A 13881-nucleotide genomic window follows, 5' to 3' on the forward strand; every position below is an offset into this window, starting at 1 on the left:
TTACTTGAGCTGGGGCCAGACGGAAGATCACACCTGACATTTTCCAGGGCTGTGTGTCCAGAACGTGGTGACCCAATTCTTCTCTATTGGCCTATATTAAGCTGAACATGTCAGGACCTAAGTCATCAGGCTTAGGTTAGATGTTTTGTTTTTTAAGCCAAAAACCATTCTTATAAAGAAAATGCATTAAATAAAATATGCCACTATAATTTTAAATAATCTTAAAAGGTGGCAGTACTGGTCTATAAAAATAAGCTTGAAAGCCAAAGCAAATAGGCCCATAAAGCAGTCAAACCCCAGGGTTGTCCAAGGAGGCTGACCATGTGGTAACAGCCAAATCAAATTCGATTTTGATTTCTTATTTATGCACACCTAAAAGTAAGATGGGGCTAGGATTACTAACGGACAGAATTGAGGTGTGATGCAGTAACTTCTTTTCCATAAATTCTTTAATGGTGGGAAATATTTTTAAAGTTAGAGATGAAACTGAATATAATAGTTGGACAGAAAGATATTTTCATGTAGATACACATAAGTGTTCCATGTTACTTGTTTATTTTGAATGCATAGATTAAGCCCATTATGTGCTAAATCTGGTCCTAGATACTATGGATGAGAGATGGTATACAATTTTTTAATTTAATATTTACATTCCTATGAAATCTATTTTACATGTAAGGAAACTATGTCTCAAACAAGTGGGAAAATTTGCCTAAGCCCATGTAATTAGCAAGAGTTGGATTCAAGTCTCAAATCCATTGTATCTAACTCATAAACCCAGCCCATTTTTTTTTTTTTTTTTTTTTTAGAAAGATACCACTGGTGGGGAAGGGGGAAGGAGCAGAGGGAAGGAGTCCAAAACAGGCTCCATGCAGAGCACAGAGCCAGATGTTGGGCTTGATTCCATGACTTCAAGATCATGACCTGATCCAAAATCAGGAGTCAGATACCCAGTGAACTGAGCCACCCAGGTGCCCCTACACTCAGGTCTTTCTAATACATCATAATGCCTTAAAAGAAATAGAGAAAGACAGATCTTAATTTTCCAGTACTCACAATTTGCTCATCTTCATCAGTGTTAAGGTTGCCCAAGGAAAAACCTGAAAACCATCCAAGATGCCCCTCTCTCTCCCTACTCTCAATCTCCTCCTATGATTCATAACTACCACATCTTCACACATAGTCTAGTTCAGGTCCTTTTGTTTCACCTGGTCCTGATCTACTACAATCCCCTGACTGATGCCCATCTTTTCTTCCCCTAGCCCATCATTTCATGCTTCTAGATTTACCATTTTATAGTCAACTCTTTTGGAGTCCTTATTACCCATAGAGGTCATTCTCAACTCCTTACTGTAGTATACAAACTCTTTTATTTTCTAGCCTTTTCATAGTTTTCTAATCCCATCACTTTACACTCTTTCCCATAACTGATTTACAGCAATATCAGAGAACTTGCATTTCTCTGAAAACTTATGCTCTCCTCTGCCCCCTTTCCATTGTATATATTTTTCCTTTTCTCTGGAATTCCTCTCTCCCTCTTATTTTCCCAGTAAGATTATTCTTTAAGAGGCATCTTAAATATCACTCTCTATATGAACCTCCCTTGATTCTCTTCATGAAGTCCACTGTGCCTTTCTCTGTGCAACCATTATGCCTTGCATGCAACTCTATTGATGTGCTTATTCCACGGGACAGCAGCCTTGTCATTATGACTGACTTAGCCAAGTTGGTTAATTCTGTATTCTAACAAATTCTTCACAGAATAGCTAGCTAATTGGTTGACATGTGTATGTCTTATATCTTCTTCTAGGTTATCAACCTGCAGTCTTCTACTCACCCACAAATTGTCCTAAGATGAATCAGCTTTCTGGTAAAGCTAAATAGCTGGGCCAACACATTAAAGTATTTCTCACTGGACCTATATTACTTGGCTAGGAAATATGTGTTTAAATCATTAAACCAAACATTTTTTGTGATTATTAAATAATTCCAAACTAAATAAGGAGAAAGAATTGGTTTTGAGTTAATTAACTCATATTCCCATTTCTCAATTTCTAACAGATTAATTCATGGTTTTGCATTCAGAGTTTTGTTGTTTTACTTTGTCTCATAACATAATATTATTACTCATAACGTAATATATTATTATCTGGTAAATGCATGTGTAAGTATAGTCATTCGTTTTCAGTTCTTCTAACAAAATTTAGTGAAAATTCATATGATAGCATACTTTATAGTATTACATTGATGTTCCCAGATAAGTAGTGACATCTTCTAGAGGAGGGGGTCAGGAACTGGTGTGTTGGGGTCAATCCAGGGACAGTCCAAGCCCAATGTCCATGTTGGAACAGGACACTCAGTACAGGACCTAAGGGGAGGAACATAGGAAGTCTGAGCAAGCAGGACAAGAAGACCCATATTTTAGATTCATGATCCAGAGACAAGAAGAGCATCTGGAGGTCTCCATGCCAGTCTAGTTGTCCCTGTAGTCTCATGCTCAGCTGCTCCTTTCATACAGGCTCCTAGCAAAACCTGCCTTGAATTGAAGGATTGGTCAACTTTTGCTTAGTGAGACTGGTTATACACAAGATGGAACTTTTTAGATGCTTGGTTTTTTTTTTTTTTTTTTTCAGTTCTGGAAAAATTACTTCAAATATTTATCCAGATGCAAAATTCCTTGGATCATTGTTTAAAATGAACTTTATTAACTAAACTGGATCCAGGAAAATTCTATAATCAGTTTTGTTATTAAGAAACTTAATTTTTTTATTTGATGCATTCCTTTCTTCCTTCATTTATTCACTTCTGGGACTTGGTCCAAATCTTATATAAAACATACACAGAAAGAGAGAAAACAAGTGGCCTCTTTATATAAACTAATCAAGAAGGAAATGAAGCCACCCAAATGTGGCCTATGCCATCTGTGGTCTGTGATAAATAGCAAAACTGCAGTCATGCTTTTTCTTTAAATGTTAACTGTAAAATATAAAATCCTTTTTATTAACACCAGATGTCAAGAATGCTTATTAAAATGCCATGGTTTATTAAATAACATCATTTTAGACTCACTGAGCTAGTAAAGACTATTTTTTTGCATTTAGATTAAACATCTGAAATTATGTATTACTTACTAGATCTATGAAAATACGTGAATACTAATATATATACATCAAAATTTAAATTTAGAAGTACAAAGATTTATACATCATGAGTTGAACCAAAGTATTTTTAAATCTGCAAAAGTAGATTTTTCACTTGACTGTTCATTTAAGACATTGAGATTTTTGTATGCACTGAAATAAGTGTTACTTTATGTATCTCAAGTCTAGAGGAAATCAAGGAAGATCAAATAAAATACAGAGTCGACCTAAAATTGTGTATTCTTTCTATCCCTTTTAGCAGTCTTTTCTTTGACTTTCATTGCATAGGTAATTGTGAGGAAATCTATTAACTTCTGTTTCTCCACATACCTTACCAACTAAGAGTTACTTCAGCCTTTTCTCAACCTGAGTCAGAGAGGAAATAGCTTTGAGAATTAGGTAGGAACCAACATATAGAATTTTTGCAATAAAAACTTTTGGAAAGTTTTCTGCAAGGCCATGCTTAGAATAATTTGAATTCAAATTTAAAGTCAGTATTGAGAGTTAGCGTGGTGATTAAGGAACATTATGTTTTCATTTTTTTCTTCATGAACTGATACTTGAGTTGGACCTCTCTCTAAGCAGGGTTCTTTAAAAATGACTCTAGAATTGCACATTTTAGTGCTTTTCATGTTTTCTTTAGTGCTTTACATATAGTTTGTACATGGCCTATTAGGTAGCTAAGAAGATTAGGAAAAGTTTTTTTGAGATATAAAATCACCTACATCAGTGTCAGTCAGCCTTAAATTATTTAGGCCAAAGTCAGTATGTGTAATACTCACACCTCTTATATGTGTCCAAAGAAACCAACTTTCTAGTGGTGATCTGGTGATTAATCTTATTTTTCATTGCTACTTAGACATTTTTCTGTAATGTTTAAATCAGGGTCACCTCTGAATATAATTTATTGAGTTTGAAACCAGCAGGTGTATTCTGGACAAAGTAAAGAGCAAACAGTAAAATGGCTTACATGTTTACCCAAAAGTTTATTTACTTTGGTATTTTATCTGCTGCTTTGGGTTTTAAAGGTTTACTATGAGGGCAGTAGGAACAAATGGGCCCTTTGTGTTTCAGGAGGAGCAGGTGTTGAAATAGCTTTCAGATTTCACTTGAACAATAGTTAATGTATTTATCAGCTTGATTGATCATCACATACCCCAAGACCATAGCCTTCCAATAAAAACTTTCTGAATATTTTTATGATTGCCTGGTATTGTTCTGTTCTTTTAATCTGCATATTTGTCTATGTGGGCAAGGGATACATGTCTGGGTAAATTTATTCCAAAAAGCAATTGCATTTTAAATCCAGCTGTATCATAAAACAATTCCTAAAATGTTGTTATTGTTAGATTGTGTGAACATGGACTTATAATTGCTATGGCTTTAGAGGTATTAAAAACTTAATACCTTATGAGACATCTCACCAAATGAGGCAAATGACTCTTAAACTTAATTCAAAGGAATTTACTACAATTTATCCATGAGATAATTCTAACAATTCTAGAGTTCCTAATCTCCAGCTTTGATGATTTAGCTGCCCCTAGCCATCTATACAACAGAGATAAAGTGTCAAGCACCCAGCATAATGCTATAAATGTTTCTATATATTGACAAAACACTCAACAAATATTTGTTAAATTAAAACATTCAGAGAAAAAAATCCATTGATGGTCTAGAGACATTTAATCTAACTAACCTGGCATCAGTGAATGACATCCCACATTCTGCTCCAAAGTGTACTCTTCGTTCTTATATTTCTGAAGCTGACTATGATCTAATAGTAACTGTAGGTGAGTATAAATAATTATCTTAGTATCATTTCCTTTATTATTTGCCCGTAGTCACATTTTAATTCTTATTGATATTCTATTAATGTGATATATTGCTAGGGTCTAAAATGCTTCTACCCTATCATTTGGGTTTCCAAACAGAGGGTTTTGAGTTACAATAGAATATATGCATCCAGAGATTTTTATTTGTCTTTTTCAATTGTGGAAAAATATGCAAAACATAAAATTTATTGTCTTAATCATTTTAAGTGTACAGTGTAGTGTCCAGCAATCCTCATCATTTCTATCTCCAAAACTGTTTTCATTTTGCAAAACTGAAATTCTGTACCCATTAAACAATAACTCCCCATTTCCTCCTCCTTCAGGCCCTTGGCAGCTGGTGATTTTTAGTGAAAATTATTGTGCTAAAATAGTGCTGTATATCTATAAGGAAATATATGTTCACCATCACATTTGTGGATGTTTAGAACTGATGTATTATAGAGAATGCATGTATATATTTATTCTACGCCACATCAGCTTTCCTGGGAAATGAGTGTCCCTACTTCTGCTTCTAACTTTTCATGTACTATTTATTTATTTATTTATTTATTTATTTATTTATTTATTTATTTTAAAAACGATTTATTTATTTACTTATGATAGACATAGAGAGAGAGAGAGAGAGAGAGAGGCAGAGACACAGGAAGAGGGAGAAGCAGGCTCCATGCCAGGAGCCCGACGTGGGACTCGATCCTGGGACTCCAGGATCGTGCCCTGGGCCAAAGGCAGGTGCCAAACCGCTGAGCCACACAGGGATCCCCTTCTGTACTATTTAAATGGCTATAATAGTTAGGGTTCATTTTTAAATATCTCTAAAATCTTTGAACTTCAGTAATATTTTCCAAATATCTTCAGTTTTCAAGAGCACTATTCCTGTGAATATCAGGCATTTAAATTCTACTTCTTTTCTGATCATGACCCTCAACATTAATATTTTTCATATTTCCATGTCAATTTATCTATTTATCAAATTCAAATTCTATGTATCCTTTACTGTAAATTCTATATTGAAAACTTAATAATAGGCAACGATACTTTTGTCAAATAGTCTGTTTTATCTGGGAATCACTATTTCACTTGGGGTGCATCGATTTATTTTGGAATCAGTAACCTAACTTTCAGTTCTTCTGTCAAGGATTATTTCTTATTAACATATGAGTAGTTGTGTTAGCACCCCAATCTCATGGAGTGGTTGAGGAAGCCTACTTAATAGGTTTTGTTTTCTTTTTAAGCCCTCAGGCTGAAATTTCTTTGTAGTAACTGCTCATAAATGAGACTTTTTAAACAATTGAGGCTGAATTTTCCTGGGTTATTTCTTTGCGTGATAATTAAACCATTATTATGATATTTAGAAAATAATTCTTAATATTTTATTATGTTCATGTAACAAAAGTTATTTTATTTTCTAATTTTATTCTACTTGCTATTGAGGTAAATAGTCATTAAATAAATTTGCTCCCAGACCAAGGCAGAACCATTTCAGTATGCTTTACTACTACTAAATAAATAAATATGCTCTACTACTATCTGCAGTCAGGTTGGGTTCTTTCTAGAGTGGTAAGTAGTCACCTACTTGATATTTTCTGAGAAATGTGGAGAGAATTTTTTTTCTTTGGTCTCACAGCACCTGAAGTTTTACCATTAGAGGTTCAGGAGTTGGTGTTTTTTGTCAGATGGTAACACACGAAGATGTTTGGGAAAAGTGATTCTTCTCATTGTCAGTCACCAACTCTTTTGTGGATTTGTTTTACCCAAAATAAGTATGAGCAGAGGCACAGAATAGGGTTCGAGAAAGAGAGAGAATAGAAAGTGGGGTGGCTAGGAACTGAGCTATAAGGACAAAGCTTTAACTGCATTGGTATTGTGCCTCCTTCATACCTGACTCCCGTAGAGTATCATTTACTCCATGCTTTGAGAAAGTTAGGAAAATTTAAGTTCCTATTTTTCCGGATTTCCTTCAGAAAAACAACAGATATTCATTGTATGTTTCTTCAATGCCACACTTGCCACAATCACAATGCCACATATCACATGAATTATTTTACTTACTCCTTAAAGCAACCCCATTTGACTGACAAGGAAATGAGATTCAGAGAAATTTGGTAACTTCCTGAATGTCATGCAGCTAGTCACTGTCTTTCTGATTGCCAAACATATGCTCCAAAGCATATAATCTAAAACTGTATTTATTCTTAGGATAATATGGAATGGTTTCAAGAAGAGAGATGTGATGAAATTGCTTTTTAGAAAGATCATGCTGGGTGTGAATAGTTTGGAGGGAATAAGACTAGATTCAGGGTAGAGGTTGGGAAGCTATTGTAGTTATCTAAGAAGATTTCAATGTTGCTCAGAGATGGAAGTAGGAATGAAAACAAGGTAGATGCATTTAGGCAAGATTTGGGAGTAGACATCAACAATTTAACTAGAAGGATAGGAAGGAGTCAAGGATGATCTTTGGATTTCTGGTTTGAGCAAGCAGGTAGATGGTTGTTTTAGTCAATTCAGGCTGCTATAACAAAAATACCATAGACTGAGTGGCTTAAACAACAATTATTATTTCTCAGTATTTGAAAACTAGAAGTCTAAAGTTGAGGCACTGGCAGATTTGGGGTCTGGTGAGAGCCTGTTTCCTGGCTTTCCACCTTCTTGCTATGTCTTCACATGACAGAGAGCTCCAAACTCTTAGTCCTCTTAAGGGCACCACTCCTATCTTGGGAGATCCATCTCCATGACTTCCTTCAAACCTAAATACCTCCCAGAGGCCCCACTTCCAAATACTTTCACATTGAGAATTATCCACATGCAGAAGAATGAAACTAGACCATTCTCTTTCACCATACACAAAGATAAACTCAAAATGGATGAAAGATCTAAATGTGAGACAAGATTCCATCAAAATCCTAGAGAACACAGGCAACACCCTTTTTGAACTCAGCCACAGTAACTTCTTGCAAGATACATCCACGAAGGCAAAAGAAACAAAAGCAAAAATGAACTATTGGAACTTCATCAAGATAAGAAGCTTTTGCACAGTGAAGGATACAGTCAACAAAACTAAAAGACAATCTACAGAATGGGAGAAGATATTTGCAAATGACGTATCAGATAAAGGGCTAGTTTCCAAGATCTATAAAGAACTTCTTAAACTCAACACCAAAGAAACAAACAATCCAATCATGAAATGGGCAAAAGACATGAAGAGAAATCTCACAGAGGAAGACATAGACATGGCCAACATGCACATGAGAAAATGCTCTGCATCACTTGCCATCAGGGAAATACAAATCAAAACCACAATGAGATACCACCTCACACCAGTGAGAATGGGGAAAATTAACAAGGCAGGAAACCACAAATGTTGGAGAGGATGCGGAGAAAAGGGAACCCTCCTACACTGTTGGTGGGAATGTGAACTGGTGCAGCCACTCTGGAAAACTGTGTGGAGGTTCCTCAAAGAGTTAAAAATAAACCTGCCCTACGACCCAGCAATTGCACTATTGGGGATTTACCCCAAAGATTCAGATGTAATGAAACGCCAGGACACCTGCACCCCGATGTTTCTAGCAGCAATGTCCACAATAGCCAAACTGTGGAAGGAGCCTCGGTGTCCATCGAAAGATGAATGGATAAAGAAGATGTGGTTTATGTATACAATGGAATATTACTCAGCCATTAGAAACGACAAATACCCACCATTTGCTTCAACGTGGATGGAACTGGAAGGTATTATGCTGAATGAAGTAAGTCAATCGGAGAAGGACAAACATTGTATGTTCTCATTCATTTGGGGAATATAAATAATAGTGAAAGGGAATATAAGGGAAGGGAGAAGAAATGTGTGGGAAATATCAGAAAGGGAGACAGAACATAAAGACTCCTAACTCTGGGAAACGAACTAGGGGTGATGGAAGGGGAGGAGGGCGGGGGGTGGGGGTCAATGGGTGACGGGCACTGAGGGGGGCACTTGACGGGATGAGCACTGGGTGTTATTCTGTATGTTGGCAAATTGAACACCAATAAAAAATAAATCTATTATTTAAAAAAAAGAATTATGCTTCAACATATGAATTCAGTGGGGGCACAGGGACACAGTCATTCCATAGCAATGGTGAAACCATTCACTAAGATGGGAACACAGAAAAGAGATCAGTGTGAGGCTAGGTGTGTACATGAGGGGGTGGATAATGTTGAGCTTTGGACACATGGAGTTTGAAGTGTCTGTGAACTATCCCAAAGCAAATGTCCAGTAAAAGTTTCCTCTATTAGCCTGGAGCTCAATGAAAGAGTAGGCTAAAATGTAGGCTAAAGGTATAAATCTGGAGGTTATCAGAATATGGATGGGAATATGGATGAAATCACTCTGGAAAAAGGGCAGAGTGAGAAGAGAAGGCCCTGACCAATGCCTGACAAAATTAAACAAAAGTAAATGAAATCAACATAAAAGAAGGGCACAGGCCAAAAAGGAGCCTACCAAGAAAATGAAAAGGAACAGGTAGAGAGGTAGAATAGATAGCAGGCATAGTGTGGGAGAACAAAAGCCCAGAAAGATAAATTCATAAAGGCAGAATGCTCAGCGGCCTTGGCTGTTGGAGTGTTACAGAGAGAGAAAGTGCGGTAGGGACTGGTTTTAGCACTTAGGAGGTTGTTAGTAACATGAGGACAGTGGAGTAGAAGACAAAAACTAGAATTTGGTCTTCTGGTTATTAATGGATATAGGATAGTGTAAATTTTTCCATAATCCAGATAAAAACAAACAACACATTTTCCTTGTAAATGAATATTTTGTTTATTGTTCAGCCTAAAATCATTCAATACTAATACCCTTGTGGCATTTTAGTTTAGTTTAGTTTAAAATTTGATCCTAATTTTACGATGTGATTTTTTTCAAACTTGATGATGTTATTTTTGGTGAAAGCAATGTAATTTTGAGATATTAAGATAGTTGTGTTTTGTGTTTTTTTACAGGTGCTCTCTCACAGACAAAGCAAAGAGAGAGCAGGTAAGTCTCGTTGGAAGGATGTTTTAGTCTATTTGCTTATCAAAGTTGTTTGAAGAACCTTGCCCAGTCACTGTAAGTTTAAGCATGCCATGAGTTTTGTTGAATAATCAATATTCACAGTATGATGTTAAATTAGAATATGTCCTGTATCTTGAAGACTGGATCAGTTCACTTAGGTTTTCACTAGTTGTCATGCAGCCCATAATATGGGTTTAGTCCCCACTTTTTACAGTTGGTTTTTCCCGCAAGGAAATACCAATACCATTCCATAACCAGTCCTTATCTTGAAACATATACTATAGATTTAATAAGAACTAAATAAATATTACACCTATATGGAAACAACTGTTTAAATGAGTTCTCCTGACAATAATGAAGGGTAGCAATTTTTATTTGTATAGCTTCTGTATTTGGAAATGTTCTGTGTAAACCAATATGGTTTGCATCTTAATTTATTTAATCTATTATTTAAATGACTACATAAAATAACAGCTTAATCACTCCCTGGACCACCACTTCTTACCAACTGTGTAGTAGATGTTGTATTAGTTGAATAATTATTTTTTTTAGCAATCCTTGTGGATACATCATTCTGAATGTTCTTGTTTTTCTTTACTTCATATGTCATTCAAATGCGTCTACACAGAAGGAAACCATTTCAAAAACTTCGTGATTCCACTATATTTTCCTTTTTACATTGAGGATTACAAGCTTTTAGAATAATTCAATGTAAACTTAAAACTTCTTTTCTCTGAGTTTATATCTTTAAAGGCTGTTTTTGAAATAATGTGAAATAATGCCACTAATTTTAATTGTCTAATGTTGCACTTGTATTGGGTGACCCTCATTATTTCCATTTTTGAACACTCCTTTTTCTCTAATTGTTGGAGAACCACTATTCAAAAACCGAAGATCTCAGCTTCAGCTCTAATTGTATCAGCATCAGCATTGGATCTCTGGGATATAGTAATCTGTTGTACTATCTCTTAGGGAGATTTGCAAGGAGACCTTTACACTGGACCACTAGGCAAAGTGGCTGGCTGGAACTTTGTCATGAAAATGTCTTTAGTGAGACAGCTGGACCCACCAGCTGTGCCACTAAAACCAGCAACAGAATTTGCTCCTGCCATTCTGCAAAACACTTGTAGCATCAAGTATACATAATTTTGTCTACATTCACTTTTTATATTTGAGACTTTAACAGTACTGAACCCTCAACCACCCAACACCGAAGTGGGAAATCAGCAAAGCCGTCTTTCAAGATTGTGTATGTCTCAATAAGTTATGCCATAAGCAGAACCCTCTATGCCTCATCTCTCTTGTTTGAAATTCCAGCCTAAATTCAAGGAGTTGGTACTACATTTACATCAGCAAAGAATGTGCTTCACTCCAGAAATGACCAAATGAGGGATTTACACGAATGAACAGCATGTGAAAGTTTTCGACAAAGTGCTTCTTCCCCTGGAGATTTGATAACTAGAATATGTTCGTTTTCATAAGCATATCCAACTTAGGATACTTGCCATCATATAGAAGCTACAGTTAAGGGAGTAAATTAAAAAACAATTGCAGTTCACTCCAGGCTGGAAATGACAAGTGGCTTTATGACCAATCTCCAGTGAGGGAAGTTCAGCTTTGGTGGCTCTAATGTGGTGAGAAGTACCAGATTGGATGAGGAGCTTATCTGCAAATATTCAGCTATCATACAGTGGGGCTTCAGTCGAGCAGAGACTACATTTTTAGCTGCTTATCCATTCCTCCAGCTAGTGTTTCATTTTGACAGGAAAAAAAAAAAAATTGAGTAGGCAAGCAGGCCAGCAGAAACTAGAAAAGAGTCAAATCAATTCTCACATAAATATTTATGGAAAGCACTCTGGGAGTAGGAAATATTTGCAAAGGATGTCTGAGAACAATTTTTGTGCACATGTAAATAAGAGGAGAATTTTTGAAGCCTAATTCAAATTTCCATGCAAATGTAAAACAGTCCATAAGTTTGGGATTTTTCAATTATAGTTATCCTCTTTTATTTTTTCAATCTCCTCTTTCAAATTAAATTATTTTCACAATTTAAATTTTTAATGATCTTTCCTTCCTGCCATTTGTAAAGTGTGAAATGGGCTCCCTTTGCTTCTAATTTGGCTCCCTATACTGGCTTCTTGATTGGAGTATCTGACAGCTCTCGCTGTATGTATGTTTTACCTAAGATGTAATAGGGCAGCCAGATGGAAGATCTATTGGTGACTGCTTAATATATACAGATGTGAGGTAGAATGTGACATGGGAGAAGGACTGACTGTGATCCAGCTGTTTTCTTTGCCCTTGTAAGCTGATTTCTCATGATTCTTTCTTATGTGTCAAAATGGCCTGATCCTCATTTGCCTCTGGTGTTACACACTGGTGTGGGATAAATGTGGAGCCCATTGGAATAGTGATCTCAGGCAGAAAAGCTGAGGTACAGTGATGTGATCTAAAGGCCAGCCATTGTTATCACTTTTGCTAATAGATTAAGAGAAAGTGTCACAAGTAGCCATACTCGATTTCTAAGTAGTTTGTCTGCCAGGACCATGAGATTTCAGCCTAATGAAAGAAAAAACATTTACTATGGTAACAGTGCAGTAAATTCTCTGAGTTCATGCCTATTATGCTGTGGTCCTTGTTGGATAAAAAATCAAAATGGAAATGAATGGTATTAAAAAAAAGAAAGAAATGAATGGTACATATTATGGTATAGATTCCACAAATGGAATGAAAATTTACCTTTGAAAAGTGAATGTAAAAGTTCACAAGTATATGTATACTTTAAAAATTAACTCATATTGTTATGGTTGACTTACTCTGTCTTTAAATTTAGTTTCTCATTGTATGTATTTTTCATTTCTTTAAATTTGTAAATAGGGTACCAAAGCCAAATTACGTCTTTCCTTACTATCAATAATATTTGAGTCTTGTACTGATATGCTATTCTTAGCATATATTTTATGTATTTTGCTTCCAGATTGTAATAAATTTCTCTTCCATAAAGAAAACAATTTTAAAACCTAAGGAAAATAAGATCATTTCTGAAGAAATCACTTGCTTTTTTTTTTTTTTCCTTAGTAATTTCACTAGAGCGACAGGGATAATTCCTCTAAGAACAGTTTCAAAAGCAGCTTTGTGACCATAACTATTCATTCTTCCTGCAAGTACTGTAATTACTTTCTGCCTTCTCAGCTTTATTGTGTTATAGTATTTTGTTAGGCCTATTATCAGGATTATGAAGGATCTATCACAAACAATTTCATAAGTCTTGGAGATACAGAGTATGTGTGGAGTCAAAAGCATGGCCAAACCCAATGATTATGAACAAAAACATTTACTATGGAGTGTACATATTCTTCTGTTTCACTGGAATTTAATTGTAATGAGCTCAAGAGATTCCTGGTACCCTCTCACCAATCCAAATTAAAAACTATAACTTCTTTTTAATCATCAAGTGTACATTGAACATCTATGTCTCTGGCATTATGCAAGGTATTAGCAACACAAAGATAAATAAGATTAAATTATCCTTCACTCAAACTCACCTACCTTAAATCCTCTCAAGATTTCTGCGGTTAAACCAGTGCTTTTCAGGAAATGTGTGACTAGGGAGATTTATGATAATTCAATAAGCTTTACAATTGTGATTTCCTGTGTCTGTATAAAGAGAAACAATTGCCATTTTGTGACAATATGTCCACACAAAGCAAAAGGAAAGCATCAGAGTGTGCTGAGAAGAACCTAGCTTTATTTTGTGTTTTACCATGAATCTCTATCTTGAATTGCAAGTGCCTCATAAGTGGTATACAAATCTAGCTATATCTTTCCCTCTGTATCTGAGTTATACCAGTTTATTCTAAATAGTTATAGCCCTTGTGAGCTGCTAACTTAA

The 13881-nt window shown here is 35.6% G+C and overlaps 1 protein-coding gene across 17 annotated transcripts in view; it reads left to right on the top strand.

The window, feature by feature from the left end:
- STARD13 (StAR related lipid transfer domain containing 13) overlaps window positions 1-13881 on the top strand; it is a 514444-nt gene that overhangs the window by 197568 nt on the left and 302995 nt on the right. For all 17 annotated transcript variants that reach the window (XM_077868118.1, XM_077868123.1, XM_077868115.1 and 14 more), the window contains one exon: window positions 9938-9971. In XM_077868118.1, coding sequence (XP_077724244.1) covers window positions 9938-9971 — 34 coding nt within the window. The remainder of the gene's footprint in view (window positions 1-9937; window positions 9972-13881) is intronic.

The sequence above is a fragment of the Canis aureus genome, chromosome 24 (genome assembly GCF_053574225.1).
Source record: "Canis aureus isolate CA01 chromosome 24, VMU_Caureus_v.1.0, whole genome shotgun sequence".
In the NCBI taxonomy this organism is placed as follows: domain Eukaryota; kingdom Metazoa; phylum Chordata; class Mammalia; order Carnivora; family Canidae; genus Canis; species Canis aureus.